The 20,855-nt window shown below is 60.0% G+C and overlaps 1 protein-coding gene across 10 annotated transcripts in view; it reads right to left on the reverse strand.

Annotated features, from left to right (window-relative positions):
* Positions 1-20,855, reverse strand: part of HDAC5 (histone deacetylase 5) — a 37,372-nt gene that overhangs the window by 7,451 nt on the left and 9,066 nt on the right. For 2 of the 10 annotated variants that reach the window (XM_033847888.2, XM_033847886.2), the window contains exons 3-15: positions 17,232-17,303; positions 6,118-6,377; positions 5,876-6,020; positions 5,651-5,765; positions 5,238-5,368; positions 4,956-5,102; positions 4,754-4,866; positions 4,330-4,461; positions 3,887-4,109; positions 2,700-2,911; positions 2,100-2,426; positions 1,157-1,322; positions 207-340 (exon numbers count right to left, since the gene is read on the reverse strand). In XM_033847888.2, coding sequence (XP_033703779.1) covers positions 207-340; positions 1,157-1,322; positions 2,100-2,426; positions 2,700-2,911; positions 3,887-4,109; positions 4,330-4,461; positions 4,754-4,866; positions 4,956-5,102; positions 5,238-5,368; positions 5,651-5,765; positions 5,876-6,020; positions 6,118-6,377; positions 17,232-17,303 — 2,177 coding nt within the window. Of the gene's footprint in view, positions 1-206; positions 341-1,156; positions 1,323-2,099; positions 2,427-2,699; positions 2,912-3,886; positions 4,110-4,329; positions 4,462-4,753; positions 4,867-4,955; positions 5,103-5,237; positions 5,369-5,650; positions 5,766-5,875; positions 6,021-6,117; positions 6,378-12,794; positions 12,898-17,231; positions 17,759-20,855 lie in introns of those variants that run through there. The other 8 variants (XM_033847887.2, XM_033847885.2, XM_033847883.2 and 5 more) reach the window with 7 other exon arrangements.

Consider the following 20,855-nt stretch of genomic DNA (forward strand, 5'->3'; position numbering starts at 1 on the left):
CCCAGGGACCCCAGTCCAGGACCCTCCCCCATTCAGCTGGGGATCATGGGGGAACCAGGCTACAAGGGATGGAACTGGCAGGTGCCTGGGGGGCCTGGCCCTGAAGTCAGGGGTGGAAGAGACCCAGACAGAGGCTTCCCCGACAGGGGAAACACAAAGGCTTTCGCTGGGTTTGAGGTGGAAGCTGGAAGGACGGGCTCCCTTACCTCACACTTGCTGAGCAGGCCTGTCTCCTGCAGCCGAGACCAGATGCTCTGGATCCGGCCAGCGTGCTCAGGGTGCACGTGTGTGTTGCCGCACATGCACTGGTGCTTCAGCATGAACGTGTCATAGACCACACCTGGGCCAGAGACACACCTGTCAGCCAGCACTGCTCTGGGCCGTGTGACAGCCTGGCCCCCGCCATCCTCAGCAGAGCTCACTGAGCTTTTCCCCAGCCCACCCTGGTCCCAGCACCTCCTCACAGGCACCCCAGCTGCCCTCCCACACACCTGCCCCTCTTCTTTTCATGAAATTCCTTTCCCCCATCGCCGCCTGTCAAAAGCCTCCCTGCTCCTCAAGGCTCCAGCAGGCCGCCCTTGACACCCCCGTCGGTTTTGACCTCATGGCGCATCCTCCTTTCCCCTCCTGTCACAGCCCCTGTGTGCTGCCCCTCTACCCCCCGATGCACCCCACTGGTGAGTGGGGACCGTCCTCAAGCATCTGTGCCCCTCAGAGCCCAGCACAGAGCAGTTTCACATGGAAGAGCTTCTGGAATGGACTGAGGCCTTACAGGGCAGAGGGAGCTAGAACAGCAGGACCAAGCTGAGACAGTGGGCTCCCTCCACCTAGGCCTCCAGGGCTTGTGTGGCGAGGGCGCAAAACTGGTGGTCCCTCAGCAGTGGTGGGATGGGCCCCTGAAAGACGACGCTGCCCCAGTGGGCAGGGACACTCACCGCCCTCCCACTGACGCAGAGGCTGCCACCACTACCACAGGTGGCTGTGGTGCAGAGGGAGGGGGCCAAGGCCTGTTTTCTCCCCCTTCGGGATGCTCTGAGGGGCCCTGGCCCTCTCTCCAGGGCAAGGGCTGTATCTTATCTCTTCACGATGCCCAAGGCTGGATGCCATGCACAGGCCCCCTGGCAGACGATGTGAGGACAGCGGGCGCGGGGCTCACCTGTGGTGAAGAGGTGCTTGGTGGGCTGGTCCGGGGGGCTCTTCATGCCCCCAGGGGCAGCAGGTGAGGACTGGGTGCGGCCCAGGGCCTGATGAGGCACAGTGGCCAGGCTGAGGGGCGCCTGGTACACCTGCAGAGGCTGCAGCTGCTGGGCATCTGCAAACACCTGGGAAGGAGGAGAGTGGGAGGGAGCCTGGGTGAGGCTTAGTCTGAAATGGAAGTGAGAACAGGTGGCCTCCCAGGGGGTGGGGGGCCTGAATCCAGCCCTTCTCTTCTGTATCGCCTCCTCCCCCCACCCTCCTCCCTCCAGGGACAGGAGACACTCCAGCCTTAGCCATCCTCATCTCCATCTCCGAGGAGATGGGGAGAGATGGGGGGGGGGGACGTGATGAGTCATGCTACCGGAGTAGCATTGAGGTAAGAGGCTGGGAGGGACGGGGGTGTGAGAGGGGGTGGGATGAGTCAGGCCCAGAGGGCTCAGCTGTGTCCGCAATGAATGGAGTGCGTGCTAGGCACCAGGGCAGACTGTAGTAACAGCGGGGGCGTGTGTGTACACACGCACGCAGAGACCGACGCACAACCGGCCCTACGCAGGCAGAAACGCAGATATACATGGACCACGTGCACGTGCACACGTGCGCGCGCGCGCGCACACACACACACACACACACACACACACACACACACACACTGAAGCAGACAGGCGGGGGCAGTCACAGACGCAGGGAGGGGCTGGCAGACGGGGCACAGACAGCTGTGAGACTGACACAAGCAGCTCCCTCCCTTCCACAGCCCCTTGTCTCTTTCCTGCTCCCCTTTCACTCTTAAAAAGTTGTTCCTGCACAGCCTGGAAACTGCAGACTGGGGAATGGGAAGGGTAAAGGTGGAAAGATAGCGGGGAGGATGCAGGGGTGGTGATCAAGGGCTGGGGCGGACGGGGCACCTTTTTGTAACCAGCACTGGACTCCTCCAAGTCGGGCCCCTCCTCAGCACCACTCTCGCCCTCCTCATCCTTGACCTGGATGCAGTCCTCCTCCTCCTCCTCCTCCTCCTCCTCCTCCTCCTCCTCCTCCTCTCCCTCCTCCTCCTCCTCCTCCTCTTCCTCCTCCTCCAGGTCTTCCTGTGTGCTCTCACTCTCCGTGGAGCCTTCTCGGGGTATGGCCAGGGCCCCCTCCCCCAGGAAGGCCTCCTGCTGCTCTGTCAGCTCCTCCTCTGTCTCCTCGGGGTGGGTGGTGGGCTGCCGTGGCAGCTCCCCAGTCTTGGTGAGGATCTAGGAGCAGAGCAAGGAGGCACGTCAGCTGGGAGGGGGCGCAGCTGTGCAGCCTGCGGCCCAGGAGGTTCTATCCTTCCCTCCTCTCTCCCCGGCAGACAGCCGCCCAGCCCATACAGACCTTTGATGTGAATCAGAAAAAGGCAAGGCGGCTCCTCTGATGCAGCCTGGGGAGTGGCCTGGGTGTCAGCCCCCTGCCAGCCCCCTGCCAGCCCGGCACCCTCTCTGTCCTGACCCCAGCACGGCCCCGGATGTTTGCTTCTCCCGGCTCACCTTGCCCAGCTGCAGCTGCTGCTGCTTCTGCTTCTCTAGGAACTGCTGGTGCTGCTGCTGCATGACCAGCTGCTGCAGGGCCTGGGGGCTCTGGGGCAGCGGCGAGGACTGAGTGCGGCTCAGGGGCCGGTGCCGAGGGAGCTTGCCCACCGTCCGCATGCTGGTGGCCACGCGCTCACCCGTCACCAGCGGGGACTGCCCGTGGAGCGGCACTGTGGAGGTGGTGCGGGGAGGGGAGTAACCATCACTGTCAGGGCACCAGGCTCCCACTCCCACCCCGAGACTCTCCCCCTTCTGGAACAGCGCCGCCTCCATACTCAGGAGAAACCCGCGAGGGGCCTGGAGCACCCTGTCCCCAAACCTGAACCCCATTCTTCCTCCTCCCCACAACTGAACAGTCTCGCAGCTCAGAGCCACCACCTCCGGCAAGACGTCCTGGATTCACTTACGAGCACGTATAGTCTCGGGCCCTCCGTGTGCATGAACAATGACTAGTTCTCCCCAACTGCAAGACCTCCCTGATCATGGACGTGGATCCCACCCAGCTGGGAAGCCTGGAGGCCAGGATCACGTGTCTTTTAAGCAGGACCTCTTCTGATGCCACCAGCTACTTATGGGCTGACTGTCCAAAGCCGCGCTGTCCAATCCCATAGCTGCCAGCCACACGTGACCACTGAGCACTTGAAACATGGCCTGTCTCAACTGAGATGTGCTCTAAGTGTGAAGTACGCACCAGATTTCAAAAGCGGTATGAAACAAAGTAAAATGTTTCATTGCTAACTCTTCATATTCATTTCATGCTCAAATGATAGTATCCTAGATATACTGAGTTAAGTATACGTTATTAAAACTAATTTCACCTGTTCCTTTTTACATTTTTTAACGTGGCCACCAGAACACTTTAAAGTACACATATGGCTTGTACTATATTTCTACTGGACAGCACTGCTCTGGAATGTGAGCTCCATTACGACGGCAGAGTTCGGGAACAGTGCCTGGCCGGCTGTAGGTACTCAATAACGTCTGTAGAATATGGAAGAAATCAATGATGCCATGGAGGGGAGCTGTGACAGGGCTGGTGAGTATCCCTGGCTACTTCTCCCTGGCAGTTGGTCCTTCCTTGAGCCCTCAGAATGGGGGGGGGGGGGCCTGACACCCCCTCCTTGGACAGCTGCCCGCCCACTCACCAGCAATGAGGGTGCTCTGCTGCCGGGCCTGCTCCAGCAGCAGCACATGCTGCAGCAGGGAAGCATGCCCGTGGGGGCTGGTGTCGCCCTCCAGTGCCACGCCCAGCAGGCAGCCGGGGATAGAGGATGTGCTCATGAACTTGCCCGTCAGTGCACCACCCTGCCGCAGGGACTGGAGGGCCTGCCTCTCGGCCTCCTGCTGCGTCGAAAGCTTTGGGGAGGCCTGGGGAGAGGAGATGGAGATGAGGGAGGGGTTTATACTGCCCCCAGTCCTGCCGACTTTGGACCAGCATCCCTCACCTACCCTCTGCCCACCCCCAGCTCTGGGGGAGGGCCATCTGATCTCCATCAGGACCCTGGGAGGACAACAGCCCCAGCCGGGGACATCCAGGACCGAAGACCTCAACACCAGAGGGAGGACACGGTATGTGCCCCGTACTTACGGTGAGGTGCGAGTTGGTGACAGTGACCGTGGCCTGCAGCCCTAGGGAGATGTTGGGCAGAGAGGGAGACGTGTAGAGGCTGAACTGGTTGGGGGAGCTGTCCAGAGGGAGGGCCCGGTGCTGGGGGAGCATCTGGGGAGCAGTTGGGAGAGACAAGCATGAGAGCAGGCAAAGGGGGGCCACCTGGGGCCAAGGCTGAGGGCTCTGAATGGCGCCCCGCTTCCTGCACCAAGCCCCACCTTGGGGGGGACTGAGAGATAAGAGCCCTTCAGAGGCCCATGGGACAGATCCCACTTCGGGGCAATAGGTCCCTCTAGCCTGTCCACGCAGGCAGAGGGTCCCTGCTGGGCACGCTCAGCCAGACAGACTGGACGGGACAGAAAGCAGCGCTGGCCCACCCGCCCAGCCCTTGGCAGGCCTGTACCTCGGTGGGGATGTTGGGGACTGAGCCAGTAAAGCCATTCTCGGCGATGGTGCTGTGGGAGCTGTTAGGAGAGCTGGGGCCGGAGCCTGGCGCGCTGTTGCACACGGCTGCCGCTACGGGAGAAGTGGCTGTCACCTGGGCCTGCTCGGAGCCACCCCCCACTCCCCGGCCCTCAGAACAGGGACAGGAGAGGAGCCCTCACCTCCAGGCCCGGCACCTGTGATCTCAACAGCTCTCTTCTTAAAGGTGCTAATGACAGTCCCGTCCTTGCGACGCAGGAGGGGACTGCTTCTCCGCTCGGCCACCTTCTGCTTTAGCCTCGAACGTACTTTTAAGTTGGGTTCGGAGGCTGGGGAGAAGGCAGCCGGGGCTCAGACACACGCACACAAACGGACACACCTGCGGCCTAGCCTGGCCCCTCCACATTCCCACCTCTGCCCACCCCCCCACCCATACCCTGGGAGGCCAGGTTGTACTCACTCACCTGTTTTGCGGAGGGGGAAGTCATCACGGCTGTCGTAGGGCCCAAGCAAAGGCAGTTTGTAGGAGGGAGGCGTCCCAGGGGGGCCGCTCTGGGGAGGGGAACTCTGGTCCAAAGAAGCATGGTGGGCTCCCCTGCAGGGTGGAGGGAGGGGAATGGAAACAGATGTAGGTTATCACCCAGGCAGCTGGACCGGCCACCAGCAATCTACATTTATGAAACATCCGCTGCATATGGGGATAGGAAATGGATCCTGGGGAGGGCAGCGAGGAGACAAACAGGGGTGGGAGTCTCGTCTCCTAGGAGAGGTTACAGGGCCCCTATATGGCTTCAGGCCAGGAGCCCCTTGCCATCCTGCAGCCAAGCAGCCCCTGAGCAGGACACCTGTGCAACCCGTGCCTGCCGAGGGCCATTACCAGCATTTGGGATGCTGTGGGAGGGAATGGTTGAGGCCGCCTGGTGTGGGCTCCTTTGACTTCGACAGGAGGAATTCCTGGAGCCTCAGCTTCACCTCGGTGCTGGCGATGGCACCTGCGGGACAGGGCACAGCTGACCAGGGAGCTTGGGGCCAGGTCCCCACAGCTGGGAGGCGTGGGGCGGGGCAGGAGTCCCAGCTGGCCCCGGGCGGCCCCAGGCCTTACTCTCTTTGCTCTTCTCCTTGTTTCGCAGGATGAGCAGCTGCTGCTCCAGCCGCTGCTTCTCCAGCTCCTCCTGCCGTTGCTGCTCCCGCTGCCGCTGCTGCTCCAGCTCCTGCTGCCTCTTGGCTGCCAGCATCTCCTGCTGCTGCTGCAGGGGCGCAGGGGGAGCGAGGCTGGGTGAGCCGGGTCCGGGCGGGGGTCAGAGGTCTGGGTGGCCCCCCACCCCCGCGCCCTCCCTCGCTCACCTTGAGGTGCTTCTGCAGCTGGACCTCATGCTGCCGGGTCAGGTGGTCGTGCTGTTTCTGGAACTCAGCGAACAGGAGCTGCTTCTGCAGCTGCTGCTGCTGCTTGAGCGCCAGGAGCTCCTGTTGTAGCTGCTGCTCCCGCAGCGCGGGGTCCACGGGGCCTGCCAGCGCACCCCGCAGCTCCACGGGGCTGGGGCTTCCTCCTCCCCCGCCCCCCATGGAGCTGGGCATGGCTCCTGGCAGCACCGGCTTCACCTCCACTGCGGGGAGAAGAGACAGGAAGGGGTCGGTGAGCCATCCCAGACCCCACCGGGCCCTGGCCGCTATGCCTGGGGCCCAGAAAGCTACCAGGCAGGACTACTAGACCCAAAGAGAATGGGGGAGGGGGGAGTCAAATCCCTCTGCTCTGTGGATACAACCTTCTGCCTTAAATAGATGAGATCGAAGCCATGAACTTCACTAAGAAAACGTGCAGGGCTTCCCTGGTGGCGCAGTGGTTAAGAATCCACCTGCCGATGCAGGGCACACAGGTTCGAGCCCTGGTCCGGGAAAATCCCACATGCCGCAGAGCAACTAAGCCCGTGCGCCACAGCTACTGAAGCCCGCGTGCCTAGAGCCTGTGCTCCGCAACAAGAGAAGCCACCGCAATGAGAAGCCCACGCACTGCAATGAAGAGTAGCCCCTGCTCACCGCAACTAGAGAAAGCTCGCATGCAGCAACGAAGACCCAACACAGCCAAAATTAAATAAATAAATTTATTAAAAAAGGAAAAAAGAGAGAAAACATGCATAAGCAAAGCAGGGTACCTGGAAGATCACGAGTGTTCAACGAAGAATATCGTCATTGATAGTTAAGGCCACTGAGCATTTTATGTGAGTTACTTTAGTGATAAGGAAATTGAGGTTTAGAGAGGTGTAAGTAACGTGACCAAAGACATACAGCCAGGTGATCAATGAACCAAGATGTGATTCCAAACCCTATACTTTTTTTGTTTGTTTGTTTGTTTTTTTGTGGTACGCGGGCATCTCACTGTTGTGGCCTCTCCCGTCGCGGAGCACAGGCTCCGGACGCGCAGGCTCAGCGGCCATGGCTCACGGGCCCAGCTGCTCCGCGGCATGTGGGATCTTCCCAGACCGGGGCACGAACCTGTGTCCCCTGCATCGGCAGGCGGACTCTCAACCAATGCGCCACCAGGGAAGCCCCAAATCCTATACTTTTAACCACCGTCCTTCCTGTGCCTCCTCCCCCACCTCTCAACACCACACAATCCCCGCCAAGAGGCCTAAATACTACAGGAGAAACCGAGGCACAGACGTTAGTTCTAGAACTAACGTGGCTAGCAGCCAGGGATCTTACTAAGCCCAGGAGAGGCCTGTGGAGAGCCTCTGGGCATCCCTATCTGTTCCCCTTTTCTCTGCCCCACACTCAGCTAGGGCAGATGGGGCAGGCAAGAGAGGCTATGGGAATACGGGGTGGGGTGGGAGCAGGAGACCGCAGGAAAAGGGGGGGGTGCAGGGCTGCACCAAACCAGGGACAGGAGGGGGCTGGGAGTCAGACTTGCTTCCTTTGCTGGATTATCTCCTTTCAACAGTTTTATTGTAATTACCCTGAAAATGCCGCTATATATAGAGTGAGCCAAACAGCAGCTGTGCCTGGGGGGAGGGGGGAAGAGAGAGAGAATGGGCGGGCAGGCGCGGGGAGGAGGTGGGAGGAGGAGACAGGAAAGGAAAGGGAATCAGACAGGAAGAAGGGTAATGGCAGGGGGGGCTGGCTGGAGCCAAGGCAGAGATCTCAGAACTCCAGTCCCAGGGAGAACCCGCGGGGAAAGGGGAAAGGGGTGGAGGGACCTGCTGGGTCCCAAGACCTTGCGTCCAGGCCCCCATGTGGACCATGGACCAAAGGGCCCCAGGAAGTGGCAAAAGATTCCAATGGGTTTATGGGAAAGATGGGTCTCGACCTCTTGATCCCTGTATACTGTCCTCTGGTCACTGAATGTCACTCTCCACCACTGCCCTATGGTTGCCAGGGCAACTGGGCAAACACCACGCCAGCAGGGAGCCCCAAGCCCAGCCCACACCCCACAAAGCCTCCTGACGCCTGCAGGAAAGGGAAGGCAAGCTACCCACTGCCTGGAAAGGAGGAAGTGAGAGAGGCAGGGCCAGACCGTCTTGTTTCTTTTCCACTTCTTTCTCCAAAGACAGCCCTCACTTTCCCCACTCCAGCCCAGGGAGGCCACAGGGAGCTGGGCAGACTTTCCGGTGGCAAGGAGGCCCACTCCAGCCCAGGCCTGCAGAAGGAAAGACCCCACCATCCTGATGGCTGCCGGTGTCCCCTGCCCTCGCGAGCAGGCCTCTGCCCAGGCCCCCACTGCCATCTCTTATCAGGAGTGGAGAGGGAGCCGGGAGGGGGGCTAAGGGCTGAGCTAAGAAAGGCTCCCACACCCACTGCAGTCTGTGAGCCTGGATCTCTCCAGGGAGCCTGCACTGAACAAGTGTCCCCCCAAGGCAGGGACAAGGCCTGCTGAAGGCCAAGGCCATGCTACCCTCATGGCTGAACATGGCTCCTGGGACCCATTGGAGATGGGAGAGGAAAGGTGGCCTGAGCAGAGTTATCTTTCATGCTCCCCATTAGCCCTTCTTCCCCCAGCACTGCCGGGCACATTCCTCTGTGGTTTGCCCGCCAGCCACACTGACGACTCTGCGGCCACAAGGCCAGAGCCACATCTGCAGGAGTGGCCAGATGTGACCAGGAGGGTGGGGTCCATGTCCTGCCCCAGCACCAGGAGGAAAGGCCCTGGGAAACTACAGAGGCCCTTTCTGGAGGTGGCCGGCCCTGTCCAGGGTGCAAAAGTAGGGTGGCAGCAAGGACCCAGCAGCCAGCCTCAGGTGTCCCCAGCCCTGGAAACACTCAGCAAGGTCCCGGGCTGGCCGCAGTGTTATCTGTTCCTAGGCGAGGCTGGCTTGGCCCACGGCACTCTGATCACTCAGCCAAGGTGGACAGGCTTCAACCTGCTGCTCCCGGCAGTGCCGGGGCTGTGGGAGCCGGATGCCAGCCCGCCTGCCCGCCCAGGGAAGGGCAGGGGTCCAAGTGCTCCTGGCTCCCAGCAGATAACCCTGCTTGGGCTGGAACTGCCGCCAGCAGTGCTGGCTTCCCTTGCAGGAGCCCTGCAGAGAGGGCGCGGGCTCAGGCGAGGGGACTCTCCCACCAGGGCTCCTGCACAGCCGCTGCCACCGCTGCCACCGCGGCAGAGATGCTAGGTCCTGTGCTGCAGTCGCAGCCTCAGTCCCATTGGTATGCAGGTGGCGGGGCGGCCGGCGGGCTCTGCCACACAGCCTTGTTCCCACACAAGCAGGAAGCACGAGCGACTGGGAATATTAATCTGCAGGCCCTGTGGGGCCTGGACAGGATGCAGCAGCCCGTGGGTCTGCAGGTAGTAGCCCAGCTCCATCCAAGATGGAAGGGGCTGCGGCTGGACAGCTGGAGTCAGGGAAAGGGTGGGGGGAGGCACAGAGCCCCCCAAATGCAGTTTTCTGGGCATGACACCTAGAGTGTGGCTGGCCTTGCTCCCCTCGAGGATCTGTGCCCTCTGCAAGCTTAGCATGAGCAGAGCAGGTGGTAGTGGCTGCCTTGAGAACCAAGCACCTGGAAGGGGAAATGGGAGTGTCATGATAGGAGGAGGCTCTCGACCGCCTCCTGGTGGACTGAAAAAGGTGGCAGGACCTCTGGAAAGGGAAGAAAGTAGATGGAGGACAGGCTGGGGACTCTGGCCAGCAAAGGCCTGGGAAGGGGTCACATGGGAGGGCACGGCATCCTACCCCAGGGCTCCTCCTGACAGAGAGCTGCAGAAGTGGAGAGGAAGCCGGTAACTGACCCAGGGACCTCCTGCAGAGGCAGACAGAAGGGTTCAGGTCTGCCCGCTCCATACTCCTCCCCTTCCGGGGACTCTGACCCTGCCTCCTGGGAGCTGTGGCCTTAGGAACTGGCAGCAAGAGCATCCTGTCCTCCAGCCTTCGGAAGGACTAACCAACACTGCCTCCCCGGAGAAGCCCCGGCCCAGGCAGCTGGGTAGGCAGCCATCAGAAGGGCCCCGCACACACCAGGCTCTGGCTTAGAGCAGACCACTCTGCCCAGCTCATGGGTACAACTGAGCAGCGCCAGTGATACTTCAGTGACACTTCCTTCCCATCTAGCTGGGCCTCCGATCTCTCCATGAGCCCCACTGCCCCATCAGCCCAGCGGGGGCTCCCACAGCAGATTCTCTGGGCAGTACAGCCAGGGATATCCTGACTCCTGGGGCGGGGGCGGGGCCGGGGGGGGGGGAAGGATGACGCAGGTGCTGACAGGGTAACCTCTGGGATGACTGCCAGCACAGACTTAGACTAAAAAGAGAGTGTCCAGGCAAAGGGACACTGCCCCCCGAGCAGACAAGGGGTTCTAGGACACCAAGAGCAGGTTTTTAGCAGCACCTTTGGGAAAAGGGTTCAAAATAAAAACCAAGGTCAAGCCTTCCTCCTTGCTCTGAACACAGCACAGGCCATGCCCCAGCTCCCAGCCTTCTCTTGGAGAAGTCACCAACTCCAGTATCCCTGTGACCCAAACCCTAGCAGCAAGGAAATGGTACCTTGAGTTCCCCCTGGAGAAGCACCAGAGTGGGTAGACTGACCTGGCTGACCTAAGCAGCTTAACAATTGGCTCTAAAAAGACCCTGCTCCCAGAAGCCACCAGCCACAGAAGGCTGGGGGGAGGAGGGGAGCCAGGGTACACAGAGTTTGAGGGAGGGGTGTATTAAGCGGTTTGGAATGTCTACACAGGATGAAAACGAGGCCTCTGCAGATAAGCCCTGGATCTGAAGAGCTACCCCCAACAACAAGAGCGAAGAGGGAGAAAGGGGAGGGACCATCTGCTTCAGCTGCCTCGTGTCACAGACAAGGAAACCAAGCCTCTCAGGGACTCAAACCCAGGTGTCCTGGCTCCCAGCTCAGGCGGGCTCCGTCTGAACACTAACCTATGCAGTGCTAACTCCAGTGCGGGGCATCCTGGGTGCTCAGCAAGAGCCAGCCTGGCCCCTCTGGAGAGGCAGCAGGCTGGCAGCCCACCCTAGAGGGCAGTGCCTTCCACCAGCACCCAGGCCCTCCGGAGCTCCCTCAGCAGTCTGGGGTGTCAGCAGCTTCCTTAAATGTCAAATGACCTCGTTCTGTTCCTCTGGAGAATGGGAAAAGGCTCTTGTCCCCTTGCTGGCCTTGAGGGATTTTGGAAGGAGGCAGGGAACAGCATTTCACACTCCTCCCCATGACGCCGATGACCCCTCCCCACCAAGGACGGTTTCCCATGATCTATTTCTGGGCTCTTACGTGACTAGGGAGGCCAATTTAGGCTCGACAGGTTCTACCACAATGCAGACAGTATTTCCACATGTGCGAGCTGGGGATGACGCTCACCTAGCAATTTTCCCAACTCCCCATGCAGCGCAAGGCAACACACATCACGTAATTGGTTAAGAGCGAGGGCTCTGGAATAAGAGAACACCAGGGTTCAAGTCGGCCTCTGCCACTTCCCAGGGCAAGACACCAAGCCCCTCCTTGTGCTGCGTGCGGGCATCTGTGAAATGGGAGGAAGAACAGCACCCACCTCCCAGAGCTGCTAGGGCTCCGGAGAGATAACACGTGCAGTGGGGCTTGGCGCAGAGCCTGGGAAAATCTCAGGAGGCACTAGTAGAGGCTATTAATGGCTGACATTTGTGTGTGTCCTGGACCCCTCTGGCGGTCTAGTGAAGCCTAAGCCCTCTTAGCGCTCTCATTTCAGACCGTCCCAAGGTCACTCTGTGGTCCTGTCCCAATCAAAGCCCTTCCAGTGGGCCCCACACAAGCTGGAGCAGCCGGCAGCTGGATCCCAGCGCAGGAGGAGGCATCCCTGGGGAGAGCCTCCTCCCGATGGCAGCTCTTCCTAGCCTGTCTCTCCGGCCTCCCCTGCCTTGTTAGCTCCAAGAAGGGCCACCCTGTCCTCTGAGGCTCAGCCCACAGCGGTGGGATCCCTCAGTCCCTTAAAAGCATTACTTAACACAGGTGAACACAAGCTTTGGTCCCTGCTCTGGGGCCCCAGCTCCCGGCAGTCAGAAAGCCTTTCCAGGTATCTAACTTCGCTGTGCCTGCTGCAGGCAACACCCCTCTCCCCAGGACCATTCTACATCCACCTGGGGCCAGGACTCGGGTGACCCGAAGCCCCTCTTAGGCGGAAGCAACGTGAAACTGATGTCAAAGACTTAGAATGTCACTGAAAGGAGTGCCAGCCGGATCAGCCACTCAACTCCCCCAGCTGACAGAGGAGGAAAGCAAAGCCAGAGATGGAAGAAATTCATCCAAAGTCACCTGGAAAGGAGGCAGAGGAGCCGGGACTTAACCCTGGGTCTTCTGGTTCTCTCTTGCCTCCCACCAAAACCCAGGAGAAATCTTGAAGGCTATTCCTGAACTTAATGACAGCAGGGAGACAAACTCCGTATGAAGGATCCAGGGATCTAGATGGGAGACCTGGTTGGCCCCAGAACCCCAGAGCCAGGAGTGCAGGGGAAAAGGGGGCCAAGTGAACGGAACCCCCAGAAACCTTGAGGTAGACTGTGCCTCTCAAGGACCTTAAGCTTAAGGGATGCAGAGCCCTGGCGGAAGGCACAAAGCATCTCTCACCGGCAAAAACAGAGTCAGTCACTGGTCTTGAGCAGCTCTCTGGAGGAGAAGCAGACTCACTTCTCCCAGCCCAGCCATTTCCAGGAAACACTTGGGCACTGAGCTAGAGGCAATTAAAAGACACACTAACCATTCAAAGTCTGCAGATGTCGCTGGGACTGCTCGCTCCACACCTGGGGTGGACAGCAGGGGCTCCAGGGCAGGAGCTCTGCCTGCACTACTCCCCGAACACAGCCCAGCCCAGAGCGTCCAGCAGAGCGCCCTGTCCCCCTGGCCACTTGTCATAATCCCCTGCCCCGCTGGGATTTAGACACCTGCTCCCCAGTGTCTTAAGACATCCTCTGTCTCCAGACTGCCAGGCTGCTGGGAGCTGGATTTGAATCTGACTGAGGCAACAGCCTCCCTCCCTCTGCAGCTGGCCTTCTCCCAAGAGTCCCAAAGCCCATCGAGGCCTTCTAGGGAGACGGGTGACATCCACGGGCAGGCTGCTAGGCCCCATGACCCCTGTCCATAGGACCCCTGCCCATACTCCAAGCATGGTCTGAGCCTACTCACATCAAAATCATCTGAGATGTGTTAAAAATGCTGGTTCCTGGGCTGCCCTACGGAATCCGAACCTTGGGGTGGGGGGGTAAGGCTTGGGAATCCTAATTTTAATAGCTCCCCTCGGTAACTCTGTGGCAACGGAAAGTTTGAGAACTACTTTCTCACAGTGTCCCCCGCTGGCGGCATTTCTGCTGCCAACCTGACAGCTGTTACAGCTGTGTGCGTGGACACGGTTAATCTGATTTCCTGTCTGGCAGCTGTGCAGCAGGGAAGGGACAGCTGAGGGTCTCAAAAACAAGAAGAGGGGATGGGGTAGGGGGGATGGGGGCAGGGGAGGCTGTCTGAATGGGACAGGGTGTTCAACTTTGTTCCTGAGCCCGCTTCTCCCGCCTTGGGCCGAAATCCCTACAGGGAGGGAAACAGCAGATCCAGCGGCCCCCAGTATTGGTAGAAAACAGTCTCCTCCCAGAAACCTCAGGAGCCCCCCAAGACCAGAATGGTCTCTCTTGTCGAGGAGCACAAACTTTGGAAGCAACAAAGGCAGACCCACCACATAAGGTTGTGCAGGCTGTGTACTGCACAAGGGCACCCAACTGAAGGGGCAAGTTGGGGGCTGAAGTCTAGCCCATGCTCCCAGTGCTAAGCCATGCACTCTGGCTTGAGGATACAGCCACCTGGAAGAAGGGCCGCCTTTAAGACATTTGTCCAGGGAAGCTCTTGTACGGGTTAGACTTCGCCTTACACAAAGCCCTGAGTCGGAAGCCCAGCCATCATTTACTCTGGGACCTCGCGCAAGTTCCTTAACTTCTCAGATCCTCCTCAATTGTAAAACATAGCTATTAATACCTTTCCGAGGGAGATAAGGTAAGGAAAGCACCCTAATACCCATCATTTAGTAGATTATAATATTAATTCCCCTCCCACCCCAGTCTCGCACTTCCGACCTACCCACACCCCTATGCCTACACACCCACCTACCTAGCCAAGCTTGGAATGGTATGAAGAACGTGAATAAGAATATCCAGGGGGAAACCTCAATACCAAAACCAAACCCCAAGGCACTTCCATAGCATCCCTTCCTGGCATAAGCGGGATTCACACCCTCCCTCACTGGGGAAAGAAGACTCCTCCTCCACGCCTGCTTTTAACATCCTACACGTTGCCCAAGCAGCAGAGCGCTGCCCAGTCCAGGCCAGAAGGAAATCCAAGGTCCAACAGAAGGGAGGCAGGGGATCCCCCAGCACCGCATCCCTGGGAAACCCTCACCAGAGTTCAAGCTCCTGGGCTCCCCGAGCCGGGACCGAGCCTGTACGAGAGGGGTGTCCACTGTGTGCTGGGCTGTTGCGGGAGGAGCCAGGCAGAGACCCCATCTATCAAGGAAGACCTGACGGCACTAGCAGAAGCTGTGTTTTGTCCCCGTCCTCAAGCAGGAACAGAGGCGAGCACCCCACATCCTTCGTGGGCTCGCCTGCCAAGACTCTGGCTCACCCACCAGGGCAACTTACCATATCTGTCTATTCACCTAGAGGGCCAAGCCCCAGAATAGAGCCCAGGAATCCTGCTGTGAACCCTGGATGCCAGTCCCCTCAAGCAACATTCATTCATCCATGTGCCAGGCACTGTGCTAAGTGCGCACAAGACAGTCCAGAGAGCCAAGGATGCCCCTAAAATAGGGCTCCAAAGACTTACTGCTGGAGCGGGCGGAGAGTTCGGGGCAGACACCCACCGTGGAAAGCCCCTTTTCCACAAACCCTCCGGCTGGGGAGGCCTGGCAACACACACGGCCCAAGAAGCGTCCCTGGACACCTGCTTTTTTAGCCACAGGCTTTTGCATCCTGTCTGGAGACTGATCAAGAGATGGAGAGAGGAGGTGGCGGGGGAGGGTTGGGGGGGGGAACACCAGGCTGCCTGGCCCTCATGGCCGTGTTTATCCGGGGTGGATTTTTTTTTAACCCAAAGGTTAAAGCGTTTCTATTTGAAACATCTATTTACATTCCAGAGTCCAAAAAAAAAAAACAAGGCAGCCGAGCTCCAGGCCTATATCTGTCCCCAGCCGCGTCACAGACACAGCATCAGAGCTGCGCAGGGGGAACATTCTTAGCCCTCTCCCCGAGCCGCTGAGGTGACTCACGCCTCCCTCCTGCCAGCATGGACCACGCCACCGCTCAGAAGGCTAGGCAGCGTGCATGTGTCGGGGTGGGGGGTGGGGGGAGGGACTGGCTGGGGGGTGGTCTATGCAGGGACAGGGAGCCTTAGGGAAGTGATGGGATCAGCAGGGTTCCAGCCTGCAAGGACTCTGGGGCCCAACTAGAAAGAGGATGAGAGAACGTGCTGAGGAGGAAACTTCAGGCCAAGCGCCAACTGCTTCTGGGAGGCAAGGGGCAGTGGGGACAGGAGGGGTGGGCTGCTATGGCATCTGCCGAATGGGGCAGAAGCACCCCCCAGGCAGATGCTCTGCACAGTCAGCCCTTTGCTTGGCAAGGGACCACCTTGACTCCCAGAGGCTTCAGGATAGGAGCGAGCAGGCGGGTCTTTAGCTAGAGCTGTGAGCTCCACTAGACCAGGGCTAGAACGGCCCTCTGCGTTTACACCCCTCCCAGGGGACTGTGCAGAGACTCTGCACGGCTGGCCCCAAGGTTCCACCCCCCCCCCCCATCCCAGGGGCCTGCACGGGCACTCTCAGGGCTGGTCCCCAGGGTTATGCCGCGACCTTAGGAGACTACATGGGCATCCCTGCTCAGGCAGACGGTAGGCTTGGTTTGAAGGCTTTTCCAAATGTTCCCCAAACCTCCATCCTCTCACACATCCCAGTCCAGCTGCAACCTTATCCCTGGACAGCTCAGAGTCAAATCACTGGCACTTACACAGGCACACGGCTCCCACCTTCCAGTTCAAAGCCTGGGACCCACACCCACATATCCAGAGGCAAAGACTCCTCACACATACACACACAGACGCCCACACCCAAGTGCCAAGCCACTGCCAGGAGGGGCCAAGTGGGCATGGATCCAGCAGGCCCCTCCCTAGAGGAAGCATCTTGTGGTGCCGGCCTGGTGGGGAGGCTGTGCCAGGAAGGCCTGATGCTGCCAACAGGTTCCTGGGAGGGAGGGAAGGAGTGGCCTGGCTCTGGGGGACGCCATCCCCAGCCGAGAGCCAAAAAGGTCCCCGCTGAGAAGGTGGGAGGGCTAGGGAGTCCTCAAGCCCTGTGAGCCTGAGTAACATTCCTTCATCCTCATGGGCTGAGGATAAACCAAAGCTTGGGGGGAGGAGAGGTACGGGGGAGCCAGAAGCCAAGGCAGCCAAGGCCCCCAACATCCCAGCTGCCGGCCTCTGCCTACCTCCACCACAACTGCATCAAGCCTCCTCCCCAGGTGTGTGATTCCCAGGGCACTCCTGACCGGGCACCGGCAGAAATCACTGCACTGGACCCTCTGACCCTAAGAACCCAGCCAGAGGAGTGGGGGTAGCCTTTATTCTTATGGACACTCGGGCCGTGGGTTCCTCCCTTGTCCAGACCCGGGGAGCAGACAGCCTGGAGGCAGGTCACTGACCCACTTCCTCCCCTCTGACCATGGTGCCAACTAGGCCAGGATCCTCTAGTAATCCACAGCCCCCAGCAGCTGATGTCGACCCTGCCTGAGGCCAAAGGGACTCGAAGAGATGCAGCAGAGTGCAGCTGGAGGGCATGGTGGGAGGGCAGGTTTTGGCCCAGGGAGAGCAGGGAAGCCCATCCCGGTAAGCACACCTCCCCTGACTGCACATATCCTCAACAAAGACCTCCAGGAAGATCCAAGCAGGACCCCATCTGGGTGAGACTTGGAGCCAGACGCTCAGCCCCAGAGGCAAGGATGCCCAATGGCAGAGGGCAGGCGGGGACACCGAGGCACTTACCTGCCACAGGGAGGCCATGTAGAGGGGTCCGAGGCAGGATTTCCAAGGATGGTTCCCGGCCTGGCATCCCATCTGCTGAGAAACAGGATTCCGTCTCATAGATGGTCTGCAGCATCTCCACAAGCCCCTGAGCCTTGGGCACCAGCAGCATGCCCGGCAGGGGGCCGCCTGAGGCGGGAGTCGGCCAAAGGGAAGGTGGCTGGGCGGGGCCCTCGCTGCTCAGGGGCTCCCTCAGGCCACTGCTGCTGGGACCCGCGCTGCGGGGAGGTGCCTCATCCGGCCTGGGCACTGCAGGCGGCAGGAGGAGCCAGGAGCCCCGGAGCCACAGGCCCAGCTCCCTGCTAGAGGGGCATCCAACCACTGGCCCTTCCAGAGCTCCCAGAAGCGGGTATGGCTGAGCACTCAGGGGACAGGAAGGGGAGCTGAGCAGGCAGGCGGGCTCTCTGCGTTCCCTCCCAGCCCTGGGTGACAGCTCTGGGCCCGGCTCCCTGCTCCTCCTTCCCGAATGAGCCGCCGGCAGCTGGCAGGAGACTGAAATAGCAGTTGGGGGAGGGCCCTGTCTATAAATAGGTGGAGCATGCTCAGGGAGCCGCCGGCCGGCTGCCAGGAGCCGGGGCCTGGCGGAGGCCCCGAGTGGGGGAAGGGAAGGCGCGTTCCACCCCAGGAGGAAGCGCCAGGCAGGGGGATGGGGACAGGGGAGGGCCTGCATTCAGGGCCAACGCCACAGAGCCGGGTGGCCAGAGCCTGCGCTGGGGAAGGGCACACGCTGGAATACCCACGCATCTGGGAGCAGCTCTGGCGCTGCTCTTGGCAGGCGAGGGGCTAGAGACCAAAAAGCCAGATTTCCTCCTCTATCTGCCCTCTTGCCATCCAGAGCAAGTAAAGGAGCTGGAAGGGTCTGGGAGAGGGTGGCAGACAGGGCCACCTGGCCTAAACTTGCATCTTCCCTGGAGTCCCTCTAACAGCCGACGGATGGGAGTTGATTTAATTTCTGCCCTCTTTCCGAGCTGGGGGGTGGCTCCCCCACCCCCTCAACCGGCAGGGAGACCCCCGAGCAGCAGCTAAAGGGCAGCTCCCTCCTACCCATTAGGGGTGTCACCTCCAGAGGCTGCTCGGCTTCCTTCCAGGGGGCAGGGAGACTCTTCCTGGACGGGCCTCACCCCACCCAGGGAAGGGCACCTGGGAGCACCTGCCCGTTCTCAGAGCACAGGTAGCTCTTCCTGTGGCAGTGTGCCAGGTGTAATGCTAAGAGCAGCACATACATCACCTTGTTTATTCTGCACGATCACCTCAGAAGAGAGGTGCAGACGGGGAAACCGAGGCACAGAGAGATGAAGTCGCTCACCCTAGGTCATACAGCTGTTTCAGTGGTAGGTCTGGGATGTCTGAAGTTCAAGTCTGAGCTCTAACCACCACAGCCCACTGCCTCCTGCACAGGGAGCACACGAAGCTGCCCCAGGGTTTCCATTAACAGGTATAATGACCCCCAGTTCCCAGGCAGGAAGAGACTTGAGGTTGGAGCCCCTTCAGGAAGAGTCAAGGGGCTGCCAGCATCCTGCCCTTCCCCACCAGCCAGCAGCCCCAGGCCTGGCAGAGCAGCCCCGGCTCCTGGGGCCCTGCTGGCACCTAAGGCTAGAGCGCCATGAGGACTGGTGACACCCGCCTACCCAGCCCACTGCTGGCCCATCCCTCCTCCTGAGGTTGTGCCTCCCACTTGGCCCCCTGACCTCACTGGAGCCTTTTAATAGCCTGGTTATTCCTGGGTCTGTGTCCCCCTCCCCCTTCCTGACGTCACAGTGGCTATTTTGGAGCCCCCTCCTGGCCCCCTTTGCCCCCAACTCTAGGCATGGAGCCAGGGACACCTGTCCTCTCCCTGGACTGGATGACCTCACCCTCCTGTCGGGAGTCCAGGAGGAGCTGGCCAACCAAGGTCACAGTAGCTGTGGCTCCCGCCAGCTGGGGATGGCAAAGGGGCCTCCTGCCCTCAGGTGGGGGGATCACGTGGATGGGTAAGGGGCAGAGGTGGGCTTTCCCAGGCCCTAGACTGGCTGGCAAGATGTATGTTGAGGGAGTTGGAGGTCAACAGGAACGAAAACAAAGCTCTGGAGCCTCAGCTTCTCAGCCAGGGCAGACTCCAGAAAACTGGTGATGGAGCAATGCTCCCCACAGGGCTCTGGAGTCGGTGGACATTTCAGGGTAGGTCTGGGGACTTTGCTCAGCACCCCTTGCCCTAATCTCATCCTAGCCAACCAGGCTCTCTCAAGAGCAAGGGAAGGGAAGGTCAAGGTCTCCTTAACAGGTGACAGGCAGCAGACTCAAGGGAACCCAGAAAGCTGGGGGCAGCAGCCCCTCCCAGCCAGGACTCCACCCACCCACGCTGAAAGCAACCAGAAGGGCTGGCTAGCCCTGTCCTGACTCTCTCTGCCTGCCCCAGGCACAGGAGAGTATGGTAGGGCAGCCCTGTTCTGGAAGAGAGGAAATCATCAGTTACAGTGACTCAAAAGCAGGGGCGCCAGAACGTGGAGCAGTCAGAAACCTAAGCAAACACAACTCCCTGTTTAGGAAAGCTGGGAGCACCCAGGAGACTGGGCACCCAGAGGTGGCCAGAGCTGGGGACTCGGGGCAGTTCCCAGCACTACTATGACTTCCAGTAACAGCTTGAAGTGGGAAGTGAAGTGTCAGACACAGCCAGACAATCCTCAGTGTAGTTCCCAGAATCCTCCAGGGGAAGACAGGAGGCCTGGGATGGGGACAAGTGTCTTTTTTTTCCTTCGGAGATTCAAGTCATGCAACAAAGTCTTCCTAATGTCTAACCGCAATCCTTCTCGCTTTCTGGCCCCTCTCCTTGTGGTTCGCGTCTCTTCTCCATCCCCACGCATCTGGCTCTCCCGTGTGTCATCCCACAGACCTTACAGAGCACCCACAAAGCGTGGCTTACAGGGGCCCCGTTGGGAACAGGCACCGACCCCTCCCTGGTGCCGCAATGACCTTGCTCACTCTGCTCCCTCCCCCGAAGGCTGGGCTCAGGCCTCCTAACCCTCTAAACCTGGAGGAGGAGAACCTAATGTGGCTCCTTGAGCTCTCGAAGGCTCCCACTTCCTGGGCTCAAGAGGCTGGAGTGGGGGCCTGACTGAAAAGAAAAAAGCAAAGTCTGCTCTGTGCACAGTAAAAAAGCCAAGGGCTGGCCGGGGAGCACCCCACATGGAGTGTGGGGTGCCAGCTGCCCTGGGGTCCTGGAGATACAGGGCCTGCCTGCCCTCCGGTCCTCTCCTGCCCTTGCAGCCCAGTCATGCTGGAGCCCGTCAGCATCGCCCAGGAGCTGCCATGCGCCAGGTCCCATGCTAGGTGCTGGCTGAACCCTCTCATTTGAGACCGAGTCTGGGAAAAATGTGAACACCTACTTTGGCATCCTGCACATCCCCTCAGGGTTGAGCCTGCCTCCTCCGGACGTCCCGTGCTAAGCCTTCAATCCCTCTGGAATGATGGGACAGGGGAGGGGAGAGTGGGGCAGATCCTGATCTACAGTGAGCACAGAGGTGTGCCAGGGGGGCATCTAAGTGGAGAAGGGACACCAGAGTCCACTTCCCAGACCCCCCGCCCCACGCCGACTCTGACCCACTTTCT

Source organism: Tursiops truncatus, chromosome 20 (genome assembly GCF_011762595.2).
Source record: "Tursiops truncatus isolate mTurTru1 chromosome 20, mTurTru1.mat.Y, whole genome shotgun sequence".
Lineage (NCBI taxonomy): Eukaryota > Metazoa > Chordata > Mammalia > Artiodactyla > Delphinidae > Tursiops > Tursiops truncatus.